The sequence below is a fragment of the Mustela putorius genome, unplaced genomic scaffold (genome assembly GCF_011764305.1).
Source record: "Mustela putorius furo isolate JIRA1106 unplaced genomic scaffold, ASM1176430v1.1 tig00000580_pilon_pilon_pilon, whole genome shotgun sequence".
Classification (NCBI taxonomy): domain Eukaryota; kingdom Metazoa; phylum Chordata; class Mammalia; order Carnivora; family Mustelidae; genus Mustela; species Mustela putorius.
Window position 1 is genome coordinate 2,874,580 of NW_025421423.1, and position 25,580 is coordinate 2,900,159.

Genomic DNA, 25,580 nt, shown 5'->3' on the forward strand with positions numbered 1-25,580 from the left:
GCAGCCCTCGCAAAGTAAGACAAGGGCTGTATGAGCCCAAGACAGAAGAATGAAGACCTATGACCAACGCGGGGGTAGAGATAAACCAGAACAGAACCTATCTGTTAGCAATTCGATCTGAGGGAACCTTACAACAGAGGGGGTGAACCCTGGAGGTAGAAGTTGAAAGGAAACTTGTCAGGACAGCGGTGAGTTGAAGCCACGAGAGAGCAGAAACTATAAAAAAGCAAAGGGATGGCGCCATAGAGAGCCTGAAGCAAGACATACCCGAAGGGAGAGAGACCAGAGAACAAGAGAGCCCTTGGGGGTGGAGAATCATTCCCAAGAGGGGCTTGAGTTTCCGGCTTCTTCCCAGGTTGCGCCCCAGCCCCTGCGGGGGTGTGCTGGGAAACCCCATTAGCCCTGGGCACCTGGCGTGCATCTCTGTTCCTCGCTCCCTGAAGACCCAGAGGAGCAGGAGAGGATTACAGCTCAGGAAGAATGTCATGTGTGTGGGAAACCAGCAGGGAGCAGGCCAGGAGAGAAGGTTGAAGCAACTGCCTGGAAAGCCTGGAACGCGGGGCCAGGAGAGGGTGAGCTGTGCTGCGGGGGGTGGCACTCGGGAGCTGGGGGTGGTCCATGCAGTGGTGGGGCCATGAGGGTAAGGACCAGTGGCTGTAGCAAGCGGGCCCTGCAGTGTGTGTGACCCGGACGCAAGAGGCCTTTATTTCTTGTCTCTGCAAAGCCTCAGGCAATGGCTCTCTGTCTGCCTCCACGGTTGATGCAGGGGTCCCGGCCCCTTCCTTGTGGGGGCTGCACCGTTGTGAGGTGAGCGCCCCCCCACACAGGTGAAGGGGTGCGTGAGGAGGGCCTGGTAGCAGAAGGAACGGAGTGAGAGCAAGGAAGGGGAGCTAGGGGCCGCCCTGGCCTGCGGGAGGAGCGGGGACCTGACAGACGGGGATCCAGGGGTCTCGTTCCCATTCAGCTTAGAAGACCATTTGGAATCCATGGCCATGGTGGCAACTGGGAAATCGTCACTCGTTCTCAGCTTCGAGAGAGGCGCGCTTGGACCTGATCAGGACCCCACCACTCCTTAGGCCCCTGCGTCTGTCTGTCTGTCTCTCTGTTACCTGTTCTCAGTCCCTCTGATGGGCGCCCAGCTGTTGCTCTGTGTCTTGAGGCCAGACTCCCGAGACACACCCATCCACCTCCCCACACACAGTGTCCATCCCAGATACTGGGTGGACATCATTGAGGACCGGCAGTCATGGGCCGGGCATTTGGTCCCATCAGTGGTGCCCTGGGGCAGTCCTGTCGCACCAGCATGGCGGCTGGGGCCCTGACACCGCTCTGTGAGCCTTGGATTTCTGAGGCTTGGCCGGTCCTGTGAGTACATGTCCCTTCCTTAAACATTAGTTTTCCTACCCTTAACATAAGGACCTGGGCCTTCATGTTCCGTGCAGTGTCCCCTAGGGCTACGTTTGCTGTGACAAAGAGGCCTGTGCTTCACTGGCTTATGATGGTAGAATTTTATTTCTTGCTCACGGACCAGTGTGTGAAAGCACAGTTGGTGCAGAGAACAGGTTCCCTTACGGAGTGATCCAGGGACCCAGGCTCCTTCCATCCCCTTTCTTTAGGGTCTTGGAGTCCTAAGCCAGCGGATGGGGAAGGAGAAGACATCTTTAACTCTCTCAGCCCAGAATTAACCCCTGACACCTCTGTCGTTCATTGCTGAGCCATGGCCCCGCGTCTGTTCCTGGAGGCCAGAGCCTGGGGACTGTGGCTCTGGATAGGCCTGTCCTTCCGACCTCACTTTATGGAAAGGGATCAGGAATCCCAGTGCACGGCTAGCTGGTTCTGCTGCATGGGTGGGGTTCGGTTTTGAACTTTTCTCCATCCTCTTGTCCCGGCACGGGTGTCCTCTTCCAAAAAGAATCTTGAAGCCAGTGGTCTTAGTTTCCTAGTTTATTGCCTTGAGACAGCATCCTACTTTATTGCCTATAATAATATTTACAGCTAGCCAAAGAGGCCTTAGCTACTGGGCAAAGTTCTGATAGCTCAGGGGGGGCCCCCCTGCCTACCCCAGCAGGCTAACAGAGATAACAGCTGTCCAGGAGAGAGGAAAGAGGAAGCAGCTCCTGCTTTTCAAATGAGAAAGCAGGAGAAGGGGAGGAAGAGCGGAAAAATAGTTGTCTTCTGAAACAAGGAAGAAGGCCACCTGCCTGCTTTCGTTTCCCTGGTAAATATTTGACTGGATGTTTGCCTTTTCTCTGTGGTTTTTGGGTGCTGTGAAGAGAACTGGGCAGGACACCAGACTCTCAGAAGCCGTCCATAACTGAGAAGCCCGCAGCACAGTCCAGAGAGGCAGACTGCTCACGGGGGCCGCACGCACCGCTCCTCCCGCTGAGATGCTTTCCCCAAACTCGAGGTGAGTTATGAGAGTCAGACTGAAGACAAGCTGCTAAACAAACAAACATCGTTGGCAACTGTCTTCTTTGATGCCGGCGACGCATGGAAACTGGTGGAAGGGCGTCGGGTTAGCCGACTTGCAGGTAGGGCTGGCACGCGGACAGGAACCACAGATGGGTTCCTGGGTCCGTGAACAGATTTCTGTTTGTCTTCAGTTTGGAGCCAGAGAGGAATGGGAAGAGCCCAGGTACGGTGTTGGAGGAGCCGAGTCGGAGCCCTGGCTCTGTAGTTTCTAGAAAATCTGAGTGCCTCAGTTTCCTCCCTTATAAATCAGGTGTAATAACTCTGACCCCCCCTCAACCCCCAGCTTAGGGAAGATTACAGGAGGAGAGACTGTGAAAGGACTTTGAGATCTGACAATCCGGTCCAGATGCCAGCAATTAAAATTCTTGCTCAAACATTGGAACTTAAATATTTAATCTCAAATGATCTAAGAACTGAAAAGATGAGCCCAAAGCATGACAGAAAGTAGAACTGGTACTTTCTCGTGTCCTAGTGTGTTTGGTTAGGTTGTCAGGGGGCTGTCGTGGAAGGTGAGAGGCAGAAGAGGAGCTGTGGACAGACAGACATGCCGGGGGTCAACTTGGGAAAGCAGATAACAGGTTTCCCCGCTGTCTGCCACGAAACTTTTCAGAAGCCAGAATGCTGGAAAGCCATTATACGGAGAAACTTTTGAGTGTTCCCAGACCCCAAAAATAACCTCTCTTAGGCTTTTCTGTTACCCTCAGACACATTTTGCTAACAGATGCACAAACTAAATGGAGATAAAGCACCAGTGCTCACCCCGTTCGAAGCTCTGGCGGCTAGATGGAAATGTGTCTCCAGGGGAAGGAGCATGGCGACAGCCCCCTCCCTCCCAGGGTCCCTGCTGCTTCTCTACTGGCTTGTTGTGAAACAAACCCAGGACACTGTTTTCACTTTGGCTTTTTTTTCATAAAGGGGAAAATCACCTGTGGATTTCTTTTGGTTAATGCAGATAGGGACTAACACAGGGCTTCTGTAGAAGGGAAGTGGCGTAACATGAACTTTGGAAAAGCGGGAGGTAGCTGTCCCTGAAGCTCCAGGCATCGGGAACGGAGAGGGCAGGGGTGGAGAAGGACATGGGACAGGAAACCGAGCAGAGGGGGTCCTGGAGGACAGGTGGACAGAGAGGGGAGTCAGCTGAGTGCCGGGGGACAGGAACCAGGAAGCCGGAGGGCGCTCATCACTTCCTCTTCTCTCCAGCTGGGCTCCGTGGGCTGAGCAGGGGAGTGGGGTTGGATGCGGACTTCAGGGAGGTCCCTCTGGTCACAGGGTAGAGGACGGATGAAGGGTCAAACCAAGAGGGGTGAGACAGGGCGAGAAATTCACCCTCAATCCGGGTGACAGTGAGGGTAGCCTAGACTGTGGCAGGGGCTGGGGGGGACAGAGACATGTCTGGATTCAGCAGGGATCGGAGAGTGCCCCTGACTGGGCTGGATCTGGGGGGTGAATTGGAGAATGTGCCTCTGGGTGTCTGGCTTGGCCGGATGAGGGGACGGCGGTACCATTCCTGACATGAGGAACCCTGAAGAGGAGCAGGTTGGTAGGGGTGTCCAGTGGGGACGCGCTGGACTGGAGTCCCGTGGCACATCCAAAACGAGAGGACCAGGAGGCAGGCAATTGGCCATATGGTCTCGACTCAGAATAAGTCTGTGCTGCACCCAGAGGACGTGACCGACCCCATGGCCTTCAGGGGCCCCTTCCAGGACCTCCTCTTTATTGTGGTCATTGCTTAGACCCAGGCTGCCTTGTCAGGCCCTTCTCACAGGGCAGGGCTCAGTCCTGAGCATGTTGCTCAGATCTGTCTGGCCGGTGAAGAGTAGGGGTCACTGTCGTCTCTGAGGACCCCCAACATGGAGCCATTATCAATGTCTTAGTGTGATTTCAAAGATTTTATTTATTTATTTGTCAGAGAGAGGGAGAGCACAAGCAGGAGGAGCAGCAGGCAGAGGGGGAAGCAGGCTGTCCACTGAGCAGGGAGCCCAATGCGGGGCTCGATCCCAGGACCTTGGGGTTACCACCTGAGCTGAAGGCAGACGCTTAACCGACGGAACCACCCAGGCACCCCCTTACTATAATTTTAATGTGTGAGTCAGTTTCCTGTTTAGAAAATAGCAGAAGGGTTCCCATGCCAGCTCTGCCGCTAGCTGAGGGCCTGTGGTCATTTACTTCCCCTCTCTAAAGCCTCTGTTTTTCCACCCATGAAGTGGGAATAAGAGTCCACGCTCCACAGGTTGTGAGAGATTCAGGGAGCTGATAACTTAAAAGACGGTAGCCCGGTTGTCTAGCACATGGTAAACCTTCAACAAACAGCACCTGTTATTATTGTTATTTTATTAAGTGAGAAGAAGTGAAAATGAACACTGCCTTATTGGACAGTTAGGAATGGTAGCAGTAGAAAAATGGGCTTCTGCCTTCTTTATTCACTGATTTTGTTTTGTTTTGTTTTTTTTGTGGTATCCCTCTCTGAACTTTTCAGAAATGGGTGAGAATACCCCCTCAGATACCCACCAGGCTGACCATTCCGAGCTGTGCAGAAAGCTCAAAGCGATGGGTGAGGTGAGAGCAGAGGAGAATTAAGAGAATAAAGACCTAGACACAGGGAGGGGGAGAAAATGGAACAAAGACACAAAAGGCCTATTAACACCTCATCTCTGATCCTCAGAGCTTCAAGTTCGTGCCTGTGTCAGAGTCCCCTGTGGATAAATGACAGCCTCTCTCTGAACCTTGCTAGGGACGCAGTGAGACCTCGGGAGTGAGGGCGCTGGGTGAGCTGTGCAGCCCCGTGCAGTCCTGCGGCGTCCTTAGCTCGGCGCTGACAAAGATCCCGCGGTTCCTGGGCCCCAGGCAGAGAGCTCCGTTCCCCACCTGGCCGAGCTGCCGCTTCTGTTTCTCTGAGACACTGGTGGAGCCTGGACACACACCCAGGATGTCCAGCTCGTTGGTACAAGGTTCTCCTATGGCTCTCGATAATGCTGGTGCCAGCCCAGGGGAGTGCCCTAGGGCCCCCTGGGGGCCAGGCTGCTGCTTGGAATCCACCTGCAGCTCAGGGAACCGCATCTGGGGGAGGCAGCTGTAGGGAAGGGCGACACGGGCCTCAGTTAGCAATGCACCATCCAGACCCATTCTTTCTCCCCCCGCCTTTATTTTTATTTTTTTTTTAGATTTTATTCCTCCATTTGAGAGATAGAATGAGAGAGAGAGCATGGGGTGGGGGAGGGTCATAAGGTCAGCAGACCCCCCACTGAGCAGGGAGCCCAATGTGGGGATTCGATCCTGGGACTCCAGGATGATGACCTGAGCTGAAAGCAGTCGCTTGACCAACTGAGCCACCCAGGCACCCCTGATCTAGGCGGGTGCTGGCATCCCACCCATTCCACAGACATGCAGCCAAGGCTGCAGGAAGAGAAATGATTGACCCCAGGTTTCAAGATTGTTTGAGTCCAAATCCCAGGCTCTTCCCTCCAGACAGATCTGAGGTCCCACGTGAGCTTGAAAACACTCCATCGCACACCCTCTAAAGGATGTTACCGACCCAGAGCTGACCATTTCTAACTGTACAGCAAAGTCAAAATGGATGGAAGTAGTCAAGGCAAAAAAAAAAAAAGGAATTGGGATTTTGGACACAGAGGAGACAGAAGCCCTGGGGCGAAATTAGAATAAGAACAGGGTGTGTAAATATCTTTCATGATACAGCTTTCCCCTGATTATCAGAGAGTCAAAGAAAGTGACAGAGACAACAGGCAGTAAGAGAGAAACAGAAGTGGGCAGCAGGGCTGGGAAAAAAACAAGAGATCGTCTGCAAGGTGGCCACCTGTGTGAGTTTCATGATAGTCATGGACTTAATTTTATTTTGTTTTTCAACAATTTAAAGTTTTAAAATTGGAAGTATACCATTTATGCAGAAGAGGAGGGAATAATATATCAAACCCACTTATTCCCATCACCGAGTCCCATGGCCAGTCTGGTTTTGTGGGCACCCCCGCATGTTCCCCACTTCCAGACAGCCTGTCATTTCGTCATGTGTGTCAAGTGTGAAGGGAGTTTGCCTCCCCTCATGGAACTCTTAAAGCTGCGCGCAGATGGCCTGGAACACAAGGTCAACCCTTCACAGCCCCTGTGCGTCTCTGGTCTTCCTCCAAGAACGTTCGGCCTGCCGTGGCCACAGGCACAGAATATGACATTGAAGAGACCTAGAATGTGTCAGAAAGTTCTTATGTGACAGTCCACACTGCCAGGGCTCGAGTCCTGCTGTCTCCTCCCCTTACTAGCTGGGGAGGCTTGGACAAACTTCCTGACCTTTCGATGCCTCTGTTTTCTCATCTGTGAAATGGGGTGATAATAGTGCCTCTGTCGCAGGACTGTCACGGGCATGAAGTTCGCTAAGAAATATACAGCCCCTGAAGTGTAGCTTGATGCACAGTGGGCCCCAGGGGAGATGCTGGCCGGCCCTCCACCCACTTAAGGGAATAGTAGTGAGCACCTACTGGGGCCACGTGCTGGGCCAGGAGCCAGACTCATAGAGATGGATGAGAACGGTCTCATCTCAGCCCCTGGGGAGCTCCCCATCCAGTGGGGGTGCAGACCTAGGAAGAGACACTTCCCAGCAGTGGGCTGTGCCCCAAGCAGTTCAGCCTTCTCAGTTTACCAATCTGAGTGACCAGACTGAGACCCGAGGAGCCACACGGCACTTAGCAGCAGAGCCGGGTGGCCTCGAAGCAGTCGTTCTGGCCAGTTCTCTACATGCGGGTCTCAGGACCCAGCGACTCTGGAGGGCAGTTGGGCTCTTCTGGACAGCATGGAGGCGGGTTGTTGGGCCAAGTGTAGGTGGCCACTGTGGCTACTGGTTAACCAGGTGAAGTACTTCAGTCCACTGCATAGTCATGGGGCCAAGGGCAGGGGGGTCCCTGAGTAAGAAGCGGGGGTGCCAGGCTGTACCATGCAGTGGATTGAGAAGGGCAGATTGCACACACTCCAAGGACAGAGGAGCAGACAGGCTCTGGCCTGAGGAGGTGGAAACACAGCCAGCAAGAGTACCTTTTTTGCCCAGCAGCAGGAAAATCCCTTTTTTTGGTCAGAGCTGTGCAAAAGCGGGAGCAGGATGGAAAAGAACATCAGTTCTCATTGAGCGTGAGGTGGACCCTTGACTCTCACTGTGTCTAGTCATTGGGCAGCCTGGAAGGAGGAGCAGAAGGCCCAGAGAAGGCATGGCTCACCCACGGCACCCACGGTCGCACAGCTGCTGAGTGGTGGGGCTGGGCTGGCTCTCAGGTCCGTCTGGCTTCCGTTCCCTCCAGACCCCGCTGACTCAGTAAGAAGGAAGGGTTGGCTTTGTGGGGGAGACGATGCCCACGCCTAGAAGTGCCCAAATGAAACATCTTCACTTCTAGGTATGGGTGTGGTGGGGAGGGTCCTCGAAGGCATTCAGGCATCCAAGAGGGATGGATTCCAGAGCCTTCTGGTGACTAGGCAGGAGTCTGTGATTCCATGGCTGGGTAGATGAGAACATTTACCTTCAGGGGTGGACAGGGCACAGCGATGACACAGGCAAGGCCACCACACCCAGTGCTGCGTGTTTCTTATTCTCCCTCTCTCTTCTTCCCTTTCCTTTTTCATTCATTCATTCAGCACCTAATTTGGTTTGTCCCAAGTCAGAAGCTAGGGGCAGGGCTGGGCTGGGCTGGGAGATGGTTGGAATTTAAAGCCGAGTGAAACGTTTCTTGCTTTGGAAAAGCCCAGACAAAGAGTCAGAGCTCGGGCCTGAAGAAAGCACCTGGGACAGGAGGTGATGAGGGCCAGGGAGCCATGTGGCTGAGGAGCTGGGGGGAGTCCTTCCCAGGGGAGCGCCGAGGGATGGACTCTGGCACCAGGGAGATGAGCCAGGGCGAGGAGGCTGGTGCAGCGTCCAGAAGGGCAGGCTGATAAGGGCCTGGGCTAAATAGTTTCCAGATGATCTCACCTGCTGTGACACATCGGAGCAAGGCCTGGTGTTTGGGAGCCCCTTGGTGCAAGGACAGATGCTTGCCAAAGGTACCGTGAGTCAGACGCCTTCAGGGGTGGGGGGCCCCTGCTCTCCCGATCACCTCCTAAATCAGGGTTTTTTTCCAAGCAGCTGACTGAGATCCATTAGTGAACTGTAAAGTTAATTTAGTGGTTATGACCAGCCTCTTACAAAATGGAACAGGCCAGAACAAAATGAAGAGAATTGAATCAGATTAAAAATCCGAGAGGAGGGACGCCTGGGTGGCTCAGTGGGTTAAAGCCTCTGCCTTCGGCTCAGGTCATGGTCCCAGGGTCCTGGGATCGAGCCCCACATCGGGCTCTCTGCTTAGCAGGGAACTTGCTTCCTCCTCTCTCTCTCTCTCCCTCTCCCCGCCTACCTGTGATCTCTATCTGTCAAACAAACAAACAAAAAATCTTAAAAAAAAAAAAATCCAAGAGGACACAGTGCATAGGAAGGGTATTGTGTTGTGAAAATTAGTTTTGCACGTGGTTACACCCATACACACACATGTGAACTGGCTCATGGCGACAGTGTGTACTTGACCACAACTATGACTTGTAGTCCAAAAACCTAAAAACACTGAACTGCTCCAATCCCCTCCTTTGGCAGAGCTTGGGAGAAGAGGTTAGGTTGGGGCGCTGGCCCCCTCTTGTGCTCTTTCCTCTAAACTTCTTTTTGTCCCAAAGCATAATTTATATCGACATCCGTTTCCAGCGTTGGACTTCCTCATTATTCTTGCCCATGCCTAGAGCCAGGGACCACCTCTGCCCAGGGGTGGGCCAGAGGTGTGCAACAGCTGACTCCCTGGAAAAAATATATGTGCTTGACATAGATTGTACCTACCTAGCATGTATCACACAACTTGTACATAATGAAATACACAACGCTCTTTATTATAGAGTCCATACAGCCAGTTAATTCTCATGGAATGCTTTCATTGATTTTTGCTGAACTCTTATTGTAGCCAACCTGCAATTGATAAATGAGCATAGTTTCGATGTGATTGTTATTCGATCGTTTTATTTGCATTAATGAGTAAGACAAATGTGCAACAATGAAGACAAGGGCTCGGTCAGAACATCACTTGTTCATCAATTGACGGAAACTATTTCTAAGATGAATAGGATAAGAGTTTTTCAATTCTGGAAGAACAGTTCCAGATGCCAGAAGAAGGCATCACCCAGGGAGGGCGGTTCTTCTACATTTAGGGCTGTTGCTTGCTGCTGCCCTGTAGATGTTCACCCTTCAGCACACCTGCCCCACCGGGATCTGCCAGGAAGGGGTCTCCGTGGCTTTCGAGCTTGGGTTGCCTGTGGTAGGCTTTGTATGTTCACGGCAGTGGCTGCCAGAGAGGAAGTGTAGCCCAGGGGGCCAGACTCTGGGGCTGTGGACCCGTTATGAGCTCACCTGTTTCCAGCTGCTGCCAGACCAGCTCTCGGCTCAGCCCCTCGAGCATGAGACAGGCCTGCTGGTGCATCTGTGTGGGAGGTCACCCATCTGGAAAAGTGTGATGGTTCTGTATGTACTGACATGAGATATTTCCTTTCCTAAGTAAATGCTTTTTCTTTCCTTGATTAAATGAAAAAATCGAGTTTAGTTAGGCCCAATTTTTGCTTAACATTTTTCTTAACACTATAGATGTTGTAAACACACATAGTTATTGAAGAAGAAAGGACTTTTATTTACTACTTTATACATTTATACATTTGTACATACTTTGAGTGTTTTACAATGAGCATATATTACATTTCAAATGTTATATACATGCATGCATGAGAGAGTGACACAGTGAGGATAGAGAAAGAGAGAGAGTCTGAGCATATCTGTAGGCACCTTTCTGAGTATTTCCTTAGCTTATATTTTTCAGAAGTAGAATTCCTGGAAGTGGGATTGCTGTATCTGGAAAGTTCTTGGTGTATATATTGCAAAACTAGTCCATCGAATGGTTATACCAGTTAAACCTCTTACTACCAGGGGCACCTGGGTGGCTCAGTGGGTTAAAGCCTCTGTCTTCGGCTCAGGTCATGATCCCAGGGTTCTGGGATTGAGTCCCGCATCAGGCTCTCTGCTCAGCAGGGTGCCTACTTCCTCCTCTCTCTCTGCTTGACTCTCTGCCAACTTGTGATCTCTGTCAAATAAATAAATAAAATCTTGAAAAAAAAAACCCTCTTACTACCAGTAAATGGACACTAACTTGCTTTAACCTTTAGTAATATTGGGGAATATCTTCAATAATTCCCAATTTAATAGATAAGATAGCATTTTATCTTAATTTCTACTTTTTTTTTTACTAGCTGGAATCTTAAGAACTCTGCATATTTCTATCTTCCTTGTTGGTGGCTTACTGTTCTCTGGACATTTTTGTTCTCGTGGAGTTTCTCTTCTAATCTTGATTTTGTTTTTTTCTCTTCCTATAGTTGGTTGGAACGATTGAATTTTCTTTCTTCCATAGATACTTTTTAATATACGGGTTTACACTATAATCGTATTTTTCTAGCAGTTACCTATGGGATTTGTAACATACTTCCTTAGAACTCCTTTTTTCTTATACTGCCCAGAAAGAGAAAACCGTTTTCTTCATCATCCTGCCAAGCAGGAGAACGGGAAGGTGCCTTTCTCCCCTCGGGGTCCACACCTGTTCCCACCCCACCCCTCCCCACTGCAGGATATCACCTGGTATTTTATCTCCAATTTGGCATTTCACACATTATGTGTCACAATAACTACTCGCCGAGATATTTATTTATTTAAAGAAAGCATGAGTTGGTGGGGAGCAGCACAGCAGAAGGAGAGGGAGAGGGAGATGATCTTTAGCTGACTATGCCAAGCACAGAGCTGGACATGGGGCTCGATCCCGCATCCCCAAGATCATGCACCTGAGCCAGAATCAAGAGTTGGACGCTTAACCGACTGAGCCAACCAGGCACCCTGATATTTAACCATGTATTTTACTCATTTTCTGTTAGTTGTTGCTTTTAAACCCTTCTCCTTCTTCCTAGAATCCTCTTTCTTATTTCTTGAGAATTTCTTCCACTTTTCTTTCCAGAGGGTCTTTTGTGTCCTGGTGTTTCTAAGAATGTTATCTATATATAAAGATATATCTCTCTAGATACAGCTAGAGAAATTTATCTTCATTTATGTCATATATATTTATATGTTTATGTATTTATTTAAATGTATATTTTCTTAAAATCCTGTGCTCGGGGTTAACAGTAAATTTTGCTGATTTTTTGCCTGTTGTTGCTCCTTGAGCCCTTCTACTTCCTGGGATTTATGCTTCTTATAAAAAATTTCCTATAGTAATAACTTCAGAGAGGTTCTGTCTTGCCCCTTCTTCAATTTTTAGCTCCTTTTGTGTTTTTTTTTTTTTCCCTCAGATGTTTGATGGCCCTCGACTGTGTGCTCATCTTTGTGACTGAGTGGCCACTGGGGTGCCCACTTTCTGGAAGGTGGCTTGTCCTAAGGCTGCCGTCAGGGCGGCGGGTTGGAGGGTGAGACACCGCTAGGCGGGGTGCCTCTGGGGCTGGCCATCTGGAAGGTGAAGCTCTTGGTCCCTCGCAGACCACCTGTGATCCAGAGCATGACCCGTCTCTCTCTCTCTCTGTGACCCATATGCACCACTCCTGGGGACAACCCCCACTGCCCGTGGCTGGTCAGCGGAGGTGGGAGGACAGCTGGGACTCTGCGAGACCCCAGTTCATCACTCAGTGGGCTGTTGGCAACCGCGTCCTGCTTCCCCTCTTGCACTGTGGGTGTAGAGCCCTGTGTGTGTGGCATTGTTGACTCATGCCTTTTCTCTTTGCTGTTATTTGACAGAGAGAGCAAGCGAGCGAGCGACAGCACAAGCTGGGGGAGTGGCAGAGGCAGAGGGAGAGGGCAGGGAGTCCAGATGTGGGGCTCATGGGGCTCCATCCCCGGACCCCTGGGTCATGACCTGAGCCAAAGGCAGATACTTAACTGACTAAACCACCCAGGCTCCCCTCTTTGCTGTAATCCTAATGATCCCTGTATCATTCAGGGTCTTCTTGTAGTTTTGTTTACTTTCTCTGTCTTGTTTTTTTATTTATTTCTATTTATTTATTTATTTGACACAGAGAGAGAGAGAGAGAGATCACAGTAGGGAGAGAGGCAGGCAGAGAAAGAGGGGGAACCAGGCTCCCCGCTGAGCAGAGAGCCCGATGCGGGATTTGATCCCAGGACCCTGAGATCATGACCTGAGCTGATTTTTTTGTTTTTTAATGACATCTTTGTCATTTTGAGGGTTTTGTATGGGATGGGGAGGCTGGTGTATGTGCTCCGTGTATCCTCCTGAAAGCAGAAGTGTGACCTTTAGGGTTCTATCATGTTTCTGTACACCTGGGTTCCCGCACCTTCTCCACCACTTCTAGGATCTTTCAGACGCGTGGTTACACGTACCTGGGGGAACATTGGGGTTTTAAAGAGCTACAGGGAAAGGTGCTCCGCTCACGGGTTTCCCTGAGGAGTGCTCTTCCCTGAGACCTTGGAGGGAAAAGCAGGAGCCGGCCAGGGAAGGAAGCCTGGAGAGGGCCAGACGGATGCCACCATGGGTAGCGCAGACCTGTGGGCGCCCGTGAGCGTGCCTTGGGGGAGGGGGTGGAGTGGAATCCGAGAGGCAAGAACAAAGAATGGGGAGTCCGGAAAGGAGAGAGTCCCTGTCAAGAGAAGTCGTGGAACTGCCTTATCATCTTTTAGCCCTGAGGCCCCAGCATCCTGCTCCTGCAGCCTGGGGAGGACACGGTCCGCAGCCACTGGTCCAGATGCCCGCGGCGTTCCTGCCCAGTTAATGAAACTCCAGCCTCCACACAGGGAGGTCCTGCCAAGACTCGGCGGGAGTGGTGGGGGGGAATCCTGTTAAGTGTTTATGTGGCGGCATGTTTTCCTGAAAATACAAAAAAGTAAGAGGATTTCTTAGTTTTATTTGAAAAGGATGTCCAAATTAGATAAGCCTTGGGCCTCACAGAGCCTGAATCTGTTCCCGGCGGTGTCATCAAGGAAGGAAGGAGCTAGGAGCACTGCTGGCTCAGTCCATGGAACCTATGACCCTTGACCCTGGGGTCATGAGTTTGAGCCCATGTTGGATATAGAGACTACTTAAGAGATAAATTAATTAACAACAACAAAAAAAGGAACGAAAGAGAAAAGGAGTTAGATCCAGTTAGCAGGACAGTTGGGTAGATAATCTGGCTGGAGAAAGAAACATGGATGAGGATAAATTCACATAGGGAAGACACATCACAGTGGGCAGTGCTGGCCCTGAGGAAGCAAAGTTAAAAAAGATCAGATGGTCCTAGTGGGGTACAAGTCGAGCTTCTGCCAGTGATGCTCAAGGCTGACGGGTCAGTGACTGCAGCCATGACTGATGGTGTGAATGTGGTTTGGGCTGTTTTTCAGAACCAGGCAGCTAAACGGCACCTGTGTCGGCTCGGTGGACTTGGAGCTCTTCCTCCATTATTCCCTCATCCCATCAGTAAGTAGAAGCAGGGGAGAGCCTGGAGCAGACTGGGTCACTCCCATACACAGACTCCCAGAGGAGCCTAAATAGGTCAGCAGAGAGACTTCGGGTGAATTTCCTCAACTAGCTCTCTTGCATTATGCACCAAAAAAAACAAAAAAAACAAACAGGCAGAAGAAGCCTTTTTAAGGCCAAAGAGTCAAAGACACTGGTTTTTAGGGGAGTCAAAAAAAAACTCTTCTAAGGAAGCGATGGTAGGTGAGGTCTGCTGGGAGATGTGGTATAGAGCCTCTTAGGCAGGCAGGAGAGCACGTGCAAAGGCCCTGTGGAAGAGGGGAACGGGGAGTGTGAGGAGCTGAGAGGGCTTGTGTGACTGGAGTGGGGAGCTGAGGTGGAGGTATCTGGGAGGTCCCGTGGAGCCCTGCGGGGCTCTGTGCGAGGGAGTGGTGTCAAGTGCAGTGGGGAGTAACTGGAGTGTTTCCAGCATGAGGCTGGTGTGATCAGATTTCTGTTTTGAAATGATCACATTGCGGGAATCACATAGAGGTAGGCCAGAGAGGAGATGGTTACAGATTTTAGCTCATCCTGGATGGTGGTGGTCAGCTTTAAGACTTTTGGGAGGAAATACAGTAGGACTGGGGAATGCATAGAATAGAGAAGTTAGGGAGAGGAAGAGTTGAAGGGGTGTGGGTTTCATCACTTGCACAGCTAGAAGAATGGCAGTATCTGCCATTCACTAGTTAAGGAGAACCAGAAGAGATCAGGGTTTACGGTGGTTGAAAGAACGGGGCAGGGAAGCAAATCATGAATTCTATTTTAAGACATACTGAATTTAAGACGCTTTCAATACATCAAAAAGAAATGCCAACTCTGTAGTTTGATGAACAGTTACGGAGCTCGTGGACAAGGTCCGGGCTGAAGAGTCAAGCACGTGAGTCTTCTGTGCATTGATGGTCATTGAAGGCACGGATGTGGGTGAGAAGATCCGGTAATAAGGGGTCCTTGGACTGAACTATGAGGCATTATGAGGAGCACTTTAATAATCCAGCAGAGGAGGCTGAGAGGTAATGGAGAACACCCAGAAAAGCGCAGCTGATGGAAGCCTAGGGAAGAGGGTGTTTCTAAGAGTAGGAGGTGGTCAACACCATGGAACACGGCAGAGAGATCAAGCCAGATTTGGGCATCAAGATTCCATTGGATTGGTGGTAATTTTTGACTTTGGCCAGAGGTGTTTCCGTGGATGGGGGTGAAGCCAGGTTAGGGGGTTAAAGAGCCAGCGAGAGGCGAGGAAGTGAAGGCAGCGAGTGTAGACAGTTCTCAAGAGGTTTCTTGTAAAGGGGGAGAGACAAGGGGTATCAAGAATTACGAATATGATTGAATCCACAGCAGGTTAAAAACAAACAAACAAAGAACAAAGAAGGATTTGTAACCTGACAGGGTTTATCCCCTTTTTACAGATGAGGAAATGGAAATCAGCGAAGTTAGGTCTCTCTTCCAGTCAGTCTGTGGGGGGAGACGGGATTTGAACCTGTTCAGGGCAACCCAAAGGTAAGCTCAGTACAAAACTGAGCTTTCTGGAAGCTCAAGAGTGCATGTAGCCAGCTCCCTGCCTCGGGGGTCTGAGGAGTCACAGACACTCCGTGCCCTCTGCTCGCCCACACGTTTTCTTTCAGGGAAGGCCCCGCGGCCACGCTGAGGATGAATGTTCCCACTGACGCTCCTCTTCTCTTCCCGTAGCTTTTCATCATTTTGATCTTGTCCTTTCTCCAAAGACGAGAGCACCGTAAGCAGAGAGAGGACCCTTCTCACCTCCTGGGGAACCGCTTTGAAATCATCATGTGAGTGGTCGCCACCGCTTGGGGCACCCTGTTGCAAGGCCAGCATAGCTCCCCCTGCCTCCTCTCCACCCCTCTTTCCCCTCCCTATCCTATCCCTGCCCAGCTCTGGGAGTTCAGAATTGGCCTCCAGGCCAGTGTGGTCTCAGCACCCAGGGCTGCCCAGATGGGATTACGATGTCTCAAGGAGGCTCTGCTCCTGGTGGGAAAGGCCTTTGCACACCCAGCACCATGGCGGCCTTGGGAAGCAGGAGGAAGCGAGCTCTGGGTTGGTCACTGGCAGCGGCAAGCATTCGTGCTGGGATGGCACCGTGGGTCGGTCACACACCAGGAGATCCCACCCGGACGAGGCTGCTTTCGAGCCCTTGCTGGCTCTGCACCCCTGATCACGTTTATCTTTACGCTCTAACCATTCATTTCCCTGCCACATCCCCCTTTAATAATTCATAATAATAGTGATGCTAACGCAGATAACAGTTACTGCACAGTGACCGTGACCCAGGCACTGAACCCTTTGCTTTGCTTGCATTACTTGGACGAACTCTCTTGCTGACCTAGTATGCTGGAGGTTCTTATCCTCAGGTCATGGATGACAGCCCAAGTCCACGGAGCTAACAAGTGACGAGAGCTTTCACTGAGGTCTGCTTGATATTTGCTCTGATTCTCCAGATGTTGGAGCCCAAGCAGACTCGAGTGTGCAGACACACTACGGTCTTCCCCTTGGGCTCTGGCAAAGGGAGAGGAAGCAGGGCATCGAGACCAAGGCTAGCAGGGACCTACGGCTTCAGGGTGACATAGGAAGGCCCTGTGCCAGCTCTGAGGAGCAGACTCATTCTGGGAAGCACCCACTGAAAGGGTCAGTTGCTCCCAAGAGGCCAGGCCTGAGCCCCACTGTTTGGGGTGCCGAGCCAGACTCGGCCCTGGGCATCTGACAGGCGGGGCTGGTGCGGGACGTTTTAAGAAGCAGGAGCTCCATATGGGTCATGTTGAACTGCTTCAACTTCAGTTGGTAAAGGCACAGCCTGCTTGCTCCCTGGCCACTTTCCCATTAAAACCCCCGCTTTTCTGAGGAATTCTGTCAGGCCTACTGTCTTCACGCATCAGAAGCCCCTCACTTGTGCGTGGCACGCCAGTTTGCCAAGCAGTTCTTCATTTGCCGCCCACGGTGTCGCTGCCATAAGTAGAGCGGGGGCTGCCATCTGTCTGAAGGATCTGGAAACAGTCTCACATATCTCTGAGGTACCACAGGTGGGACGGACTGAATTCAGTTCCCGTCCACAGAACGGGTGTTGGTGAACATGCGCTGAGCACCCACTCCCACAAGAGCTTGTATTAGGTGCCCACCCCTTGGAGCATATAGTTTTCTAGACAAGCAGTAGTGTGTGAAACACGGGCATGCCCTTAGGGCTAAGGGGACACAGGCAAGGCAGCACCTAGGTGGGCCTGCTGAGAGGGGTCTGGGTGATAGTGGTGGGGTGCTTTCCAGAAGAGGTGCTCCTTGAGCTGAGCCTTGAAGGGCAGGATGAGCAAGACTAAAGGGGCAGGAGGTGAGATCCAGACCCTGGCCCCAGGTCCCTGCCTCCACGCATCACTCCCAGTGTTTTCATCAAAACTTGCTTCAGATGGCCCTTTGATGGGAAAGTCCTCTCTTTTTTCCAGATGCGGTTGCTTACTTTGATCTGGACAGAGCTATTTTGGTTAGAAGAAACAGACATCCTATAAAGCTTGTTTTTGTCGAAGGGAAATAAAGGATTTTTATAAAGTTACAGAGATTTCACAGAATCTGGCAAGGCCAGCCTCATGGCTGCTAGTCTCCTGGGATGGTCATCTCTGGGAGACTAATTCTCTTCTTGCCTCCCTGCGTCACGAGAGCCCCTCAGCACCATTTTATTATTGTCCTCTCTGCTGTCTGCTTTTATCCTCTGATTTAGGATCCTTCCTTCCCTAAAACCTCCATTTGCCTCTAGCACCCGCTCTGATCCCAATGTGGCATAGCTTTCCAGAACAGAATTTTAACAGCTGACTGGCCCATGTCTTCAGGGTCAGAAGCCCAAAATCCAAGACCAGGCGTCTGACTGGCCCACCCAGGGTCAGGTGGTCACCGCTGGTCCATTCGGCTGTGGCTGGGAAGGTATTCTTGCGTGGAACCTGCGTGGCCCATGCTACCCAGACCTCTCCAGGGATGTTGGGGGTCTCCTAGCAGCCGGGCACAGGGCAGGCTCCCCCAGGCCTGTCGAGCACATAGTCCTTGCTTTGGTCTCTTGAGTCACACTGCGCGTGTCTCTCATAGATGAAACTCGTCCTATTTTGTTTGTTCTCGTGGTTATTAGTGTCCTAATAACTAATTGCTTGTGTCCCTTCCCCCATCCTCCTCCCCAGGACTTGGAGCTCTTCAAGGGCAAAGATTTTGGTCTTCCTCACTTCGGTACCCTGAATCCCCATTTATCCCCAAGAACTGGCCCTGAGGGTCTCAGAAAAAAGTCAGTTGAAATGAAAAATTCACCACCCAATAATCCCTCCTCAGGGTGGGATTGGTAATTTGGAGGTGAACTGTTGGACGGAGCCGTGGTTTGGCCTCACAAGCTCTTTCCCTCCTTCACAGACCTCTGGACTTCGTGGGCACCTTTAGTAACCGATGGTCCTATGGAATCGCCTTTGGGGCCACAGCCAATAAGGTTATGTTCTTGTTCTCAGAAGGCTACCAGCCCTTGCAGATCCCACAGTGGGCCCAAGGTAAGGGCTGCCGCATACTGGCCGGGAATTTTGCCGTGGCATGTCTTGCTTTCAGAGAGCACATGCCAGGGTTCCCAGGGATCGGGATAAACGTGATGAGCCATCATTGTTCCTCCCTGCTTGTAACCTCCCCAAGGAAGACGCGTCATCTGCCAGGTCTCAAAGCTTTTTTGTGGGGCTTTCTTCCAGGGAGAGTCAGAGTTCCTTCAGATAGAGAATAAAGGTTTAAAAAGTGGGTTCACCATCACCTAACCTTGAAATTTCAGTCCTGAGTCCTAGGCATGCTGCCTTCTTGATATCAACAAGCCCTGGCATTCCTCCTCACAGAACAATGCTTATTTCTTTGGCCATTGGTCTGAGGCCTCTTTATTCCCCATGTTCTCTTGTTCTCCCTGAAGGATGGACCCTAATTTACAGAATAGGCCATCCCAGTACAATGGCTCCAAACCTCTCTGCCCAGCTGGGTTCTCTCTCAGGGCCTCCAGGCCTGTATGAGCAAATGCCTGTCAGCTTCTCATTAGTCTTTAGGGAAATGCAAATAACACTGAAATGATATGCCACCAGACACCTCTTTGATGTGTACAATCTGATAAGTTCTGACAAATGTTGACATCCATGAAATCTGGACCACAATCAAGACAACGAACCCCATAAACTTCCTTGTCACCTTTTGTCATCTCTCCTTCCCATCCTATTCCATCACCGCCCTCATCACTGATCTTTTTCCAGAATTTTATATAAATGGAATTATACAGGATGTACTTTTTATTTTTGGTGTATCTTCTTTCACACAGCATAGCTATTTTGAGATTCATATACCTTTAACCTGTGCCAGAAATTCATTCTTTCTTATTGCCAGGTGGTGTTACACTATATTGAGAAAACAGATTTTGTGTGTGCCCATTCCCCCTTTTTTTTTCTTTTTAATGAGATTTATTTGTTCATGACAGAGACAGAGAGAGAGAGAGAGAGCGAGAGTTCCCGGGGTGGGGTTGGGGAGGAGACGGGGAAGGAGATGGAGGGAGAGTCTTAAGCAGACTCTGTGCTGATTGAGTGGGGCTCAACTCCATGACCCTGAGACCTTGACCTCAACGGAAACCCAAAGTTGGAAACCTTGTAAACCCAGGGGCATCCCCATTGATGGACATTTGATTTATTTGTGTCTTTAGCTCTTGCAAATAAAGCCACTAGGAACATTTGTGCACAAATCTTTGTGTACCTCTGCTTCCGTTTTCCCTGGATTTGTACCTTTGAGTGGAATGGCTGGGTCTTCATGTAGAAGATCACACTTTTTAAGGAAATCATCAAACCGTTTTCCAAAGTGATTGTTCCATTTCGATTACAACCATCAGCATGCGAGACTTCTGCTTTCTCTGTATCCTTGGCAACACGTAGTCAGTCTTTCTATTTTTTAATTTATATTGTTGTCAGTCTCTTTTTATTTTTTCTCCTTCTTTCTCAGCTTTTATATTTTTTTTTTAAGATTATTTATTTATTTATTTGACAGGCAGGGATCACAAGTAGGCAGAAAGGCAGGGAGAGAGAGAGGAGGAAGCAGACTCCCTGCTGAGCAGAGAGCCTGATTCGGGGCTCTATCCAAGGACCCTGGGATCATGACCTGAGCTGAAGGCAGAAGCTTTAACCCACTGAGCCACCCAGGTGCCCTTTATTCTATTTTTAAAATTTTTTATGTTCAGCTCACCAACATCTAGTACATCAGTAGTGTTTGATGTAATGTTCAGTGATTCATTAGTTGTGTATAGCACCCAGTGCTCATTACGTCGCGTGCCGTCCTTAATACCCGTCACCCGGCTACCCCATCCCCCCACCTTCTGCCTTCTGAAACCCTCAGTTTGTTTCAAGGAGTCAGTCTCTTTTAAACATAATCTTTGGGGCCCTTAGGTGGTTCAGTCAGCTAAGCGTGTCACTCTTGATTTTGGCTCAGGTCATGATCTCAGGATTGTGAGATCAAGCCCCATGCCTGGCTCCACACTGATTAAGATTGTCTCTCTCCAGGGTTGCCTGGGTGGCTCAGTCAGTTAAGTGTCTGCCTTTGGCTCAGATCATGATCCCAGTGTCCTGGGATTGAGTCCGGCATCGGGCTCCTGGCTCAGAGGGGAGCCTGCATCTCCTTCTGCTGGCCACTCCCTGGGTTTGTGCTCTCTCTCGCTATCTCTGTCTCTCTCTTTGACAAATATAAATAAATGAAGTCTTAAAAAAAAAAAAGATTCTCTCTACCCTTCCCCTTTCCCCACCACACTTTCAGATAATAAATAAATCTAAAAAAAAAAAAGATTCTCTCTCTCCCTCCTCTACCCCTCTCTGCCACCCCCACTCATGCATGCACTGTCTTACTCAAAAAAATTTTTTTTTAATTTAATTACATTAGTTTCAGGTGTCCAACATAGTGATTCAACATCTCGGTATGTTATGCTCTGCTCACCGCAAATGTAGCTCCCATCTGTCATTATACAACGCTATTATAATGTCATTGGCTATATGCCCCATGCTGTGCCTTTTATTCCTGTGGCCTTTTCCTTCCATAACCGGCAACCTCTGAGTCCCCTTCATCCATTTTGCACCCCCTCTCTGGCAACCATCAGTTTGTTCTCTGTAAATATAGATCTGATTCTGCTTTTTGTTTGTTTGCTTATTTAAGAAATAACAAGTGTTGGCGAGGATGTGGAGAAAAATGAACCTTCATGGACTGTTGGTGGGAATGTAAATTGGTACAGCCACTGTGGAAAATAGTTGGGAGAGTCCTAAAATATTAAAAATAGGATTACTATATGATCCAGTAATTCCACTACTGCGCATTTACCCAAAGAAAATGAAAACACTAAGCTGAAAAGATAGAAGCACCCTGTGTTCATTGCAGCATTAGTTACAGTAGCCAAGATATAGAAGCAACCTAGGTGCCCATCCATAAATGGATAAAGCAGTTGTGATACACACACACACACACACACACACGAATATTATTCAGCCATAAAAAGGATGAAGTCTTGCCATTTGCAACAACATAATGGACCTAGAGGGTACAGTGAAGTAAGTCAGACTGAGAAAGACAAATACTGTATGACTTTATTCATATGTAGAATCTATAAAACAAATGAATAAGCAAAGTCTTTTTAATTTTAGTCATTCCAAGAAGCATGTACTGCTGTCTTATTGTGGTTTTAATTTGCATTTTCATGATGACTGAGGACGTTGCGCATATTTTCATGTGCCTATTTGCTAACCCTATAGCTTCTTTGGTAAAGGGTCCGGATCGCTTTCCTTATTTACAAAAGTGAGGGGTTTTGTTTCCTTCCTATTGAGTTTTAATAGTTCTAGATCTCGTTCTGTGTGTAAGTCCTTTATCAAATGTCTGGATTGCATTTGCTCCCAGTCTGTGGCTTTTGTTTTCATTCTACCAACACTTTCTTTTGAAAAGCTGACTTAAAATTTTGATGAAATCTAATTTATTCATTTTCTTTTATGGATCATGCTAATGGTGTCATAGAAGAAATCTTTGTCTAATATAAGGTCATTTAGATTTTCTCCTGTGTTTTTTCTGGAACCTTTATAATCATGATATTTTGCACTTAGGTCTATGATACATTTTGTTAATGTTTTGTGTATAGTATGAGGTAAGGACTGAAGGGTTTTGTTTTTGTTATTGTTTTTGCTTTTTTGCTTTTGGTTATCCATTTTTTTTTCTATACCATGTATTTCAAAAACCCATTCTTTGCCCACAAAATTGCCTTTGGCCCTTTGTCAGCATCAATCAGCCACATACGCAGGGATCTGTGTCCGGACTCTGCTCTCGTCCATGGATCTACAGCATGTGGGGGCTCCAATCTCTCCACACCCTCCCCAATGGTATTTTCTATCTTTAAAACAATGACAGCATCTCAGCATGCGTGAGGTAGCATCTAATTGCCGTCTGGATTTGCAGGTCCCTAAAGACCAGTGCTGTGGAGCAGCTGGCTGGGTCAAAACATCATTTCCTGCTTCGTGGCTCGAGCTCCCTCTCTTTTGTTGTCACAAAGTGATCATAGAGCTGTATCCTACTAATACCCCGAGTCACCTTCCCCAGTCAGCTTCTTCCCTCCGCTGGCATCTGGGCCCACGGTTTCCCAGCTCCTAACGTTCCTCTCCCTCTCGCTTTAGAGTCTTAGGGGTCTGCAGGCCACCTCCATGGGGGCTGTGTCGTGGGAGCGGCCTGAGATAGTCTGCAGAGTGAGGTCAAGGCCAACGGGTTTTTCTCACCCGTGATTTGCAGCCTTTGTCACCTGGTCGGCTTTCAGCTGGGATTTCAGCTCCGGCGTCTTGTGTCTGCTGGCAGAGGGGGGCCGTTCTATTCTCGGGCCTTCAGACATCCCATTGCCTTCCTCTGCTTCCACGTATTCAGATGTCGAGACCAAAGGGCCTCGAGACCTAGATTTCTGGTAGATGTTTTCTCCGGGTTTGGTTTTGCCGTCTTAGTTGCCCTGTCTGATTGCAAAGATTGCAAAATTATGCTCTTGGGGCTTCTTTCCTCCCCCAAATTCTTCCTCATATATGGTCCTGTCCTGCTGACCACCCACCCCTCACATGCACGTAAATACTGACCAGCCCCAACCGGCCATCTCCTTCCCGTTCTCTGAGTGAGGAATTCCCTTCCTTCCCTTCTCCTCTCCATCTTACAAACGCCTGCTTGTATTTCCTGGCCAGGCTAAATGTCACCACCTCCAGGAAGCCTTCCCTGATCAGGACGCCAGGTGAAGTCAGTGGCTTCCACTTCTTATCCCCACAGCAGATTGACTGTGCCTCTGTTAACACACCACTTACCTTCCTCCCTGTCTTCTCTACTAGACAGCAAGCATCTCAAAGAAAGAAGCTAGTTATTCCTCCTATAGCCTTAGTGCCTGGCTCTGGACCCGGCTTAAAGCAGATACTTCGTAAAGGTCATCTTGCATGATTAGATTTTCCTGGACCCTGTTAAACCCTCTAAGAGCTAGTCAGTGGCAGAATGAATATCATCATCACCTCATCTAGGACAGGGTGGTTACACGAGGCTTTGTGCACACACATCACCTCGCTTTGTGTTGCCATGGTCCACTCCCGGTGCTTTACTCTTGGTCGTTTCTGTTTGTCCCTTTATGTGGCCTGTCTGTACCTCACGCTGTGAGCTGGCCAAAAGCAGGGGCCAGGTCTTCTCTATCTCAATATGTAGCCAGTGCCTGGCATAGAAGAGGTCCCAGGAAGGGTCATTTGCAAGAGGGAAAGACATTCCCGCATTCCTCCTTGCGGAGCTGGGGCTTGTCCTCTCATCTCCTTGGGTCCTGAGGCCTGCGACCCAAAGTCCCTATAAAGCCCCATCGCTTCCATGGGACACGCCGAGCCCGTGAGAAGAGGACTCACACGGCATCTCTTGCTCTGTCTCTCCCAGCCTTTGTGCTGCTGATCGGAGGCATGGAAGTCGGCCTGTCCCACTTCCCCTTCTTCGCCTGCCTCTCGTCGGAGTTCCAGCTGCTCAGCTCCGTCCTCGGCTTCAGCTACTCTCTGATCTGGTAAGACGGACGCCGCCTACCTGCCTTCCTGTGACTGCTTCGGCCGTGGCTGACCTCTGGACAAAGGGCTGGGGGTAACTTGGGAGCTCCCTATGGAGGGCCTCTTTGCCCAGACCTGAGGCTCAAGATGGGCAGGTTGGGTGACTGGTCGCAGTCCCACTGGGGCCTGTGTGTGGGGCTGCACGTCAGGCTGCGGAAGGTCGGTCCACTGTGCTTTCTGCCTCACGAGCCACTTGTGATCAGAATGTTCCCCGAAGTCAGCGATGGAGCCGACTTCATTTCTGGAAACTGCCCAGAGTCCTGGTGGGGCGCATGTAGGAGTCTCATTTGGATGCTTCTTCTCTGTGCTGTCCTGTCTCCCCTGGGAGCGCAGCAGAAAGTCCGTGCACTTCAGCTTGACGTTCAGGGCACTGAGGGCAGGCCTCCCCTATCTCTCCATCCTGCACAGTCTCCAGCACACACCACCGCTCACACTGGGTTCCTGTGCCCCTTCACCCACCCGCTTACTCCCTTGGCAAACACCCTATCATATCCCTGCTTGGAGCCCAGGAACACGCGGAAGAACAGGCCAGTCCCTGTGGACCATGTGTTCTGGCCTCTTGGTCTGCACCGTGCTGTTACCCCTGTGGACTACCGTCCCCGACTTGATCCGGTGGGATATACAAGTCCATCCTTCATGGATTATCAACCCCACAGATGCAGACCAGAATTGTGTCGATCTGAGCGCACGTGAGATGAATTTGGTGCCCGTACTTGAGCATAAGCAGGGTGGCTGATCTGGGAGGGAGGGACACAGAGGCCTGAGCACCAGCTCTCCCAAGGAGGAGGGGAAGGAGAGGGAGTTCTAGGCTGATGGAATCTGGGCTTCTTCCCGCAGGCTATACAGGGGGCAGCCACAGTACCCCAAACCTGTTTGTGTCCTGTAGGTTTGCTGTCACCGTCCTTTACATCACAGAGTGTCCCCACGGACAGGTGAGTCCCTGCTGAGCTAAGTTTAGAGTATTCAGTCCTGTCCCTGTGACCAGTTTGCTGTGTGACATTGGACAAGCCCCTGCCACTCTCTGGCCTTCAGTTACCCGTGTGAACGGAAGGAGAGCTGGAACCATTCATGGTGCTTCCATTTGTACATCTTACGCTCATCAAGGCGCTCATTCACAGAGTCCTCAGGGTTCATGTTCACAGAAGCCCCTCGAGGTGAGGAGCCTCTCAGCAGTCCCATTTCACAGGTGAGGAAACGGAGGCCAAGTGTATTAAGTAACTCTTCAGAAATAGCAGATTCGAGAGTTGAGACCAGGTCTGGCTGACTCCAAAGCTTATTTCTTTCAATTCCTTCATGTAGCCTCACTTTCTCTGTCTGGAAAATGGGAAGTTGGACTGGATGAACCCTCTGGGTTGACCATGCCAGGTTGGAACTGGAGGGAACTGGTTCATCTGTCTGGCCTTGTATGTGAGGAAAAGGAGCAAGATGTCACGCTGCATCTAGAAGGGTGACTAGGCAGGTGGGGAGAGCACCAGGGGGCCACGGGGGT

At 50.2% G+C, this 25,580-nt stretch overlaps 1 protein-coding gene across 1 annotated transcript in view; it reads left to right on the plus strand.

Annotated features, from left to right (window-relative positions):
* Nucleotides 1-2,102: 2,102 nt before the first annotated feature.
* Nucleotides 2,103-25,580, plus strand: part of LOC123392466 (stimulated by retinoic acid gene 6 protein-like) — a 48,749-nt gene continuing 25,271 nt past the window's right edge. The window contains exons 1-6 of the mRNA XM_045081604.1: nucleotides 2,103-2,407; nucleotides 13,886-13,961; nucleotides 15,684-15,784; nucleotides 18,384-18,514; nucleotides 23,931-24,051; nucleotides 24,978-25,023. Coding sequence (XP_044937539.1) covers nucleotides 2,388-2,407; nucleotides 13,886-13,961; nucleotides 15,684-15,784; nucleotides 18,384-18,514; nucleotides 23,931-24,051; nucleotides 24,978-25,023 — 495 coding nt within the window. The 5' untranslated portion in view covers nucleotides 2,103-2,387. The remainder of the gene's footprint in view (nucleotides 2,408-13,885; nucleotides 13,962-15,683; nucleotides 15,785-18,383; nucleotides 18,515-23,930; nucleotides 24,052-24,977; nucleotides 25,024-25,580) is intronic.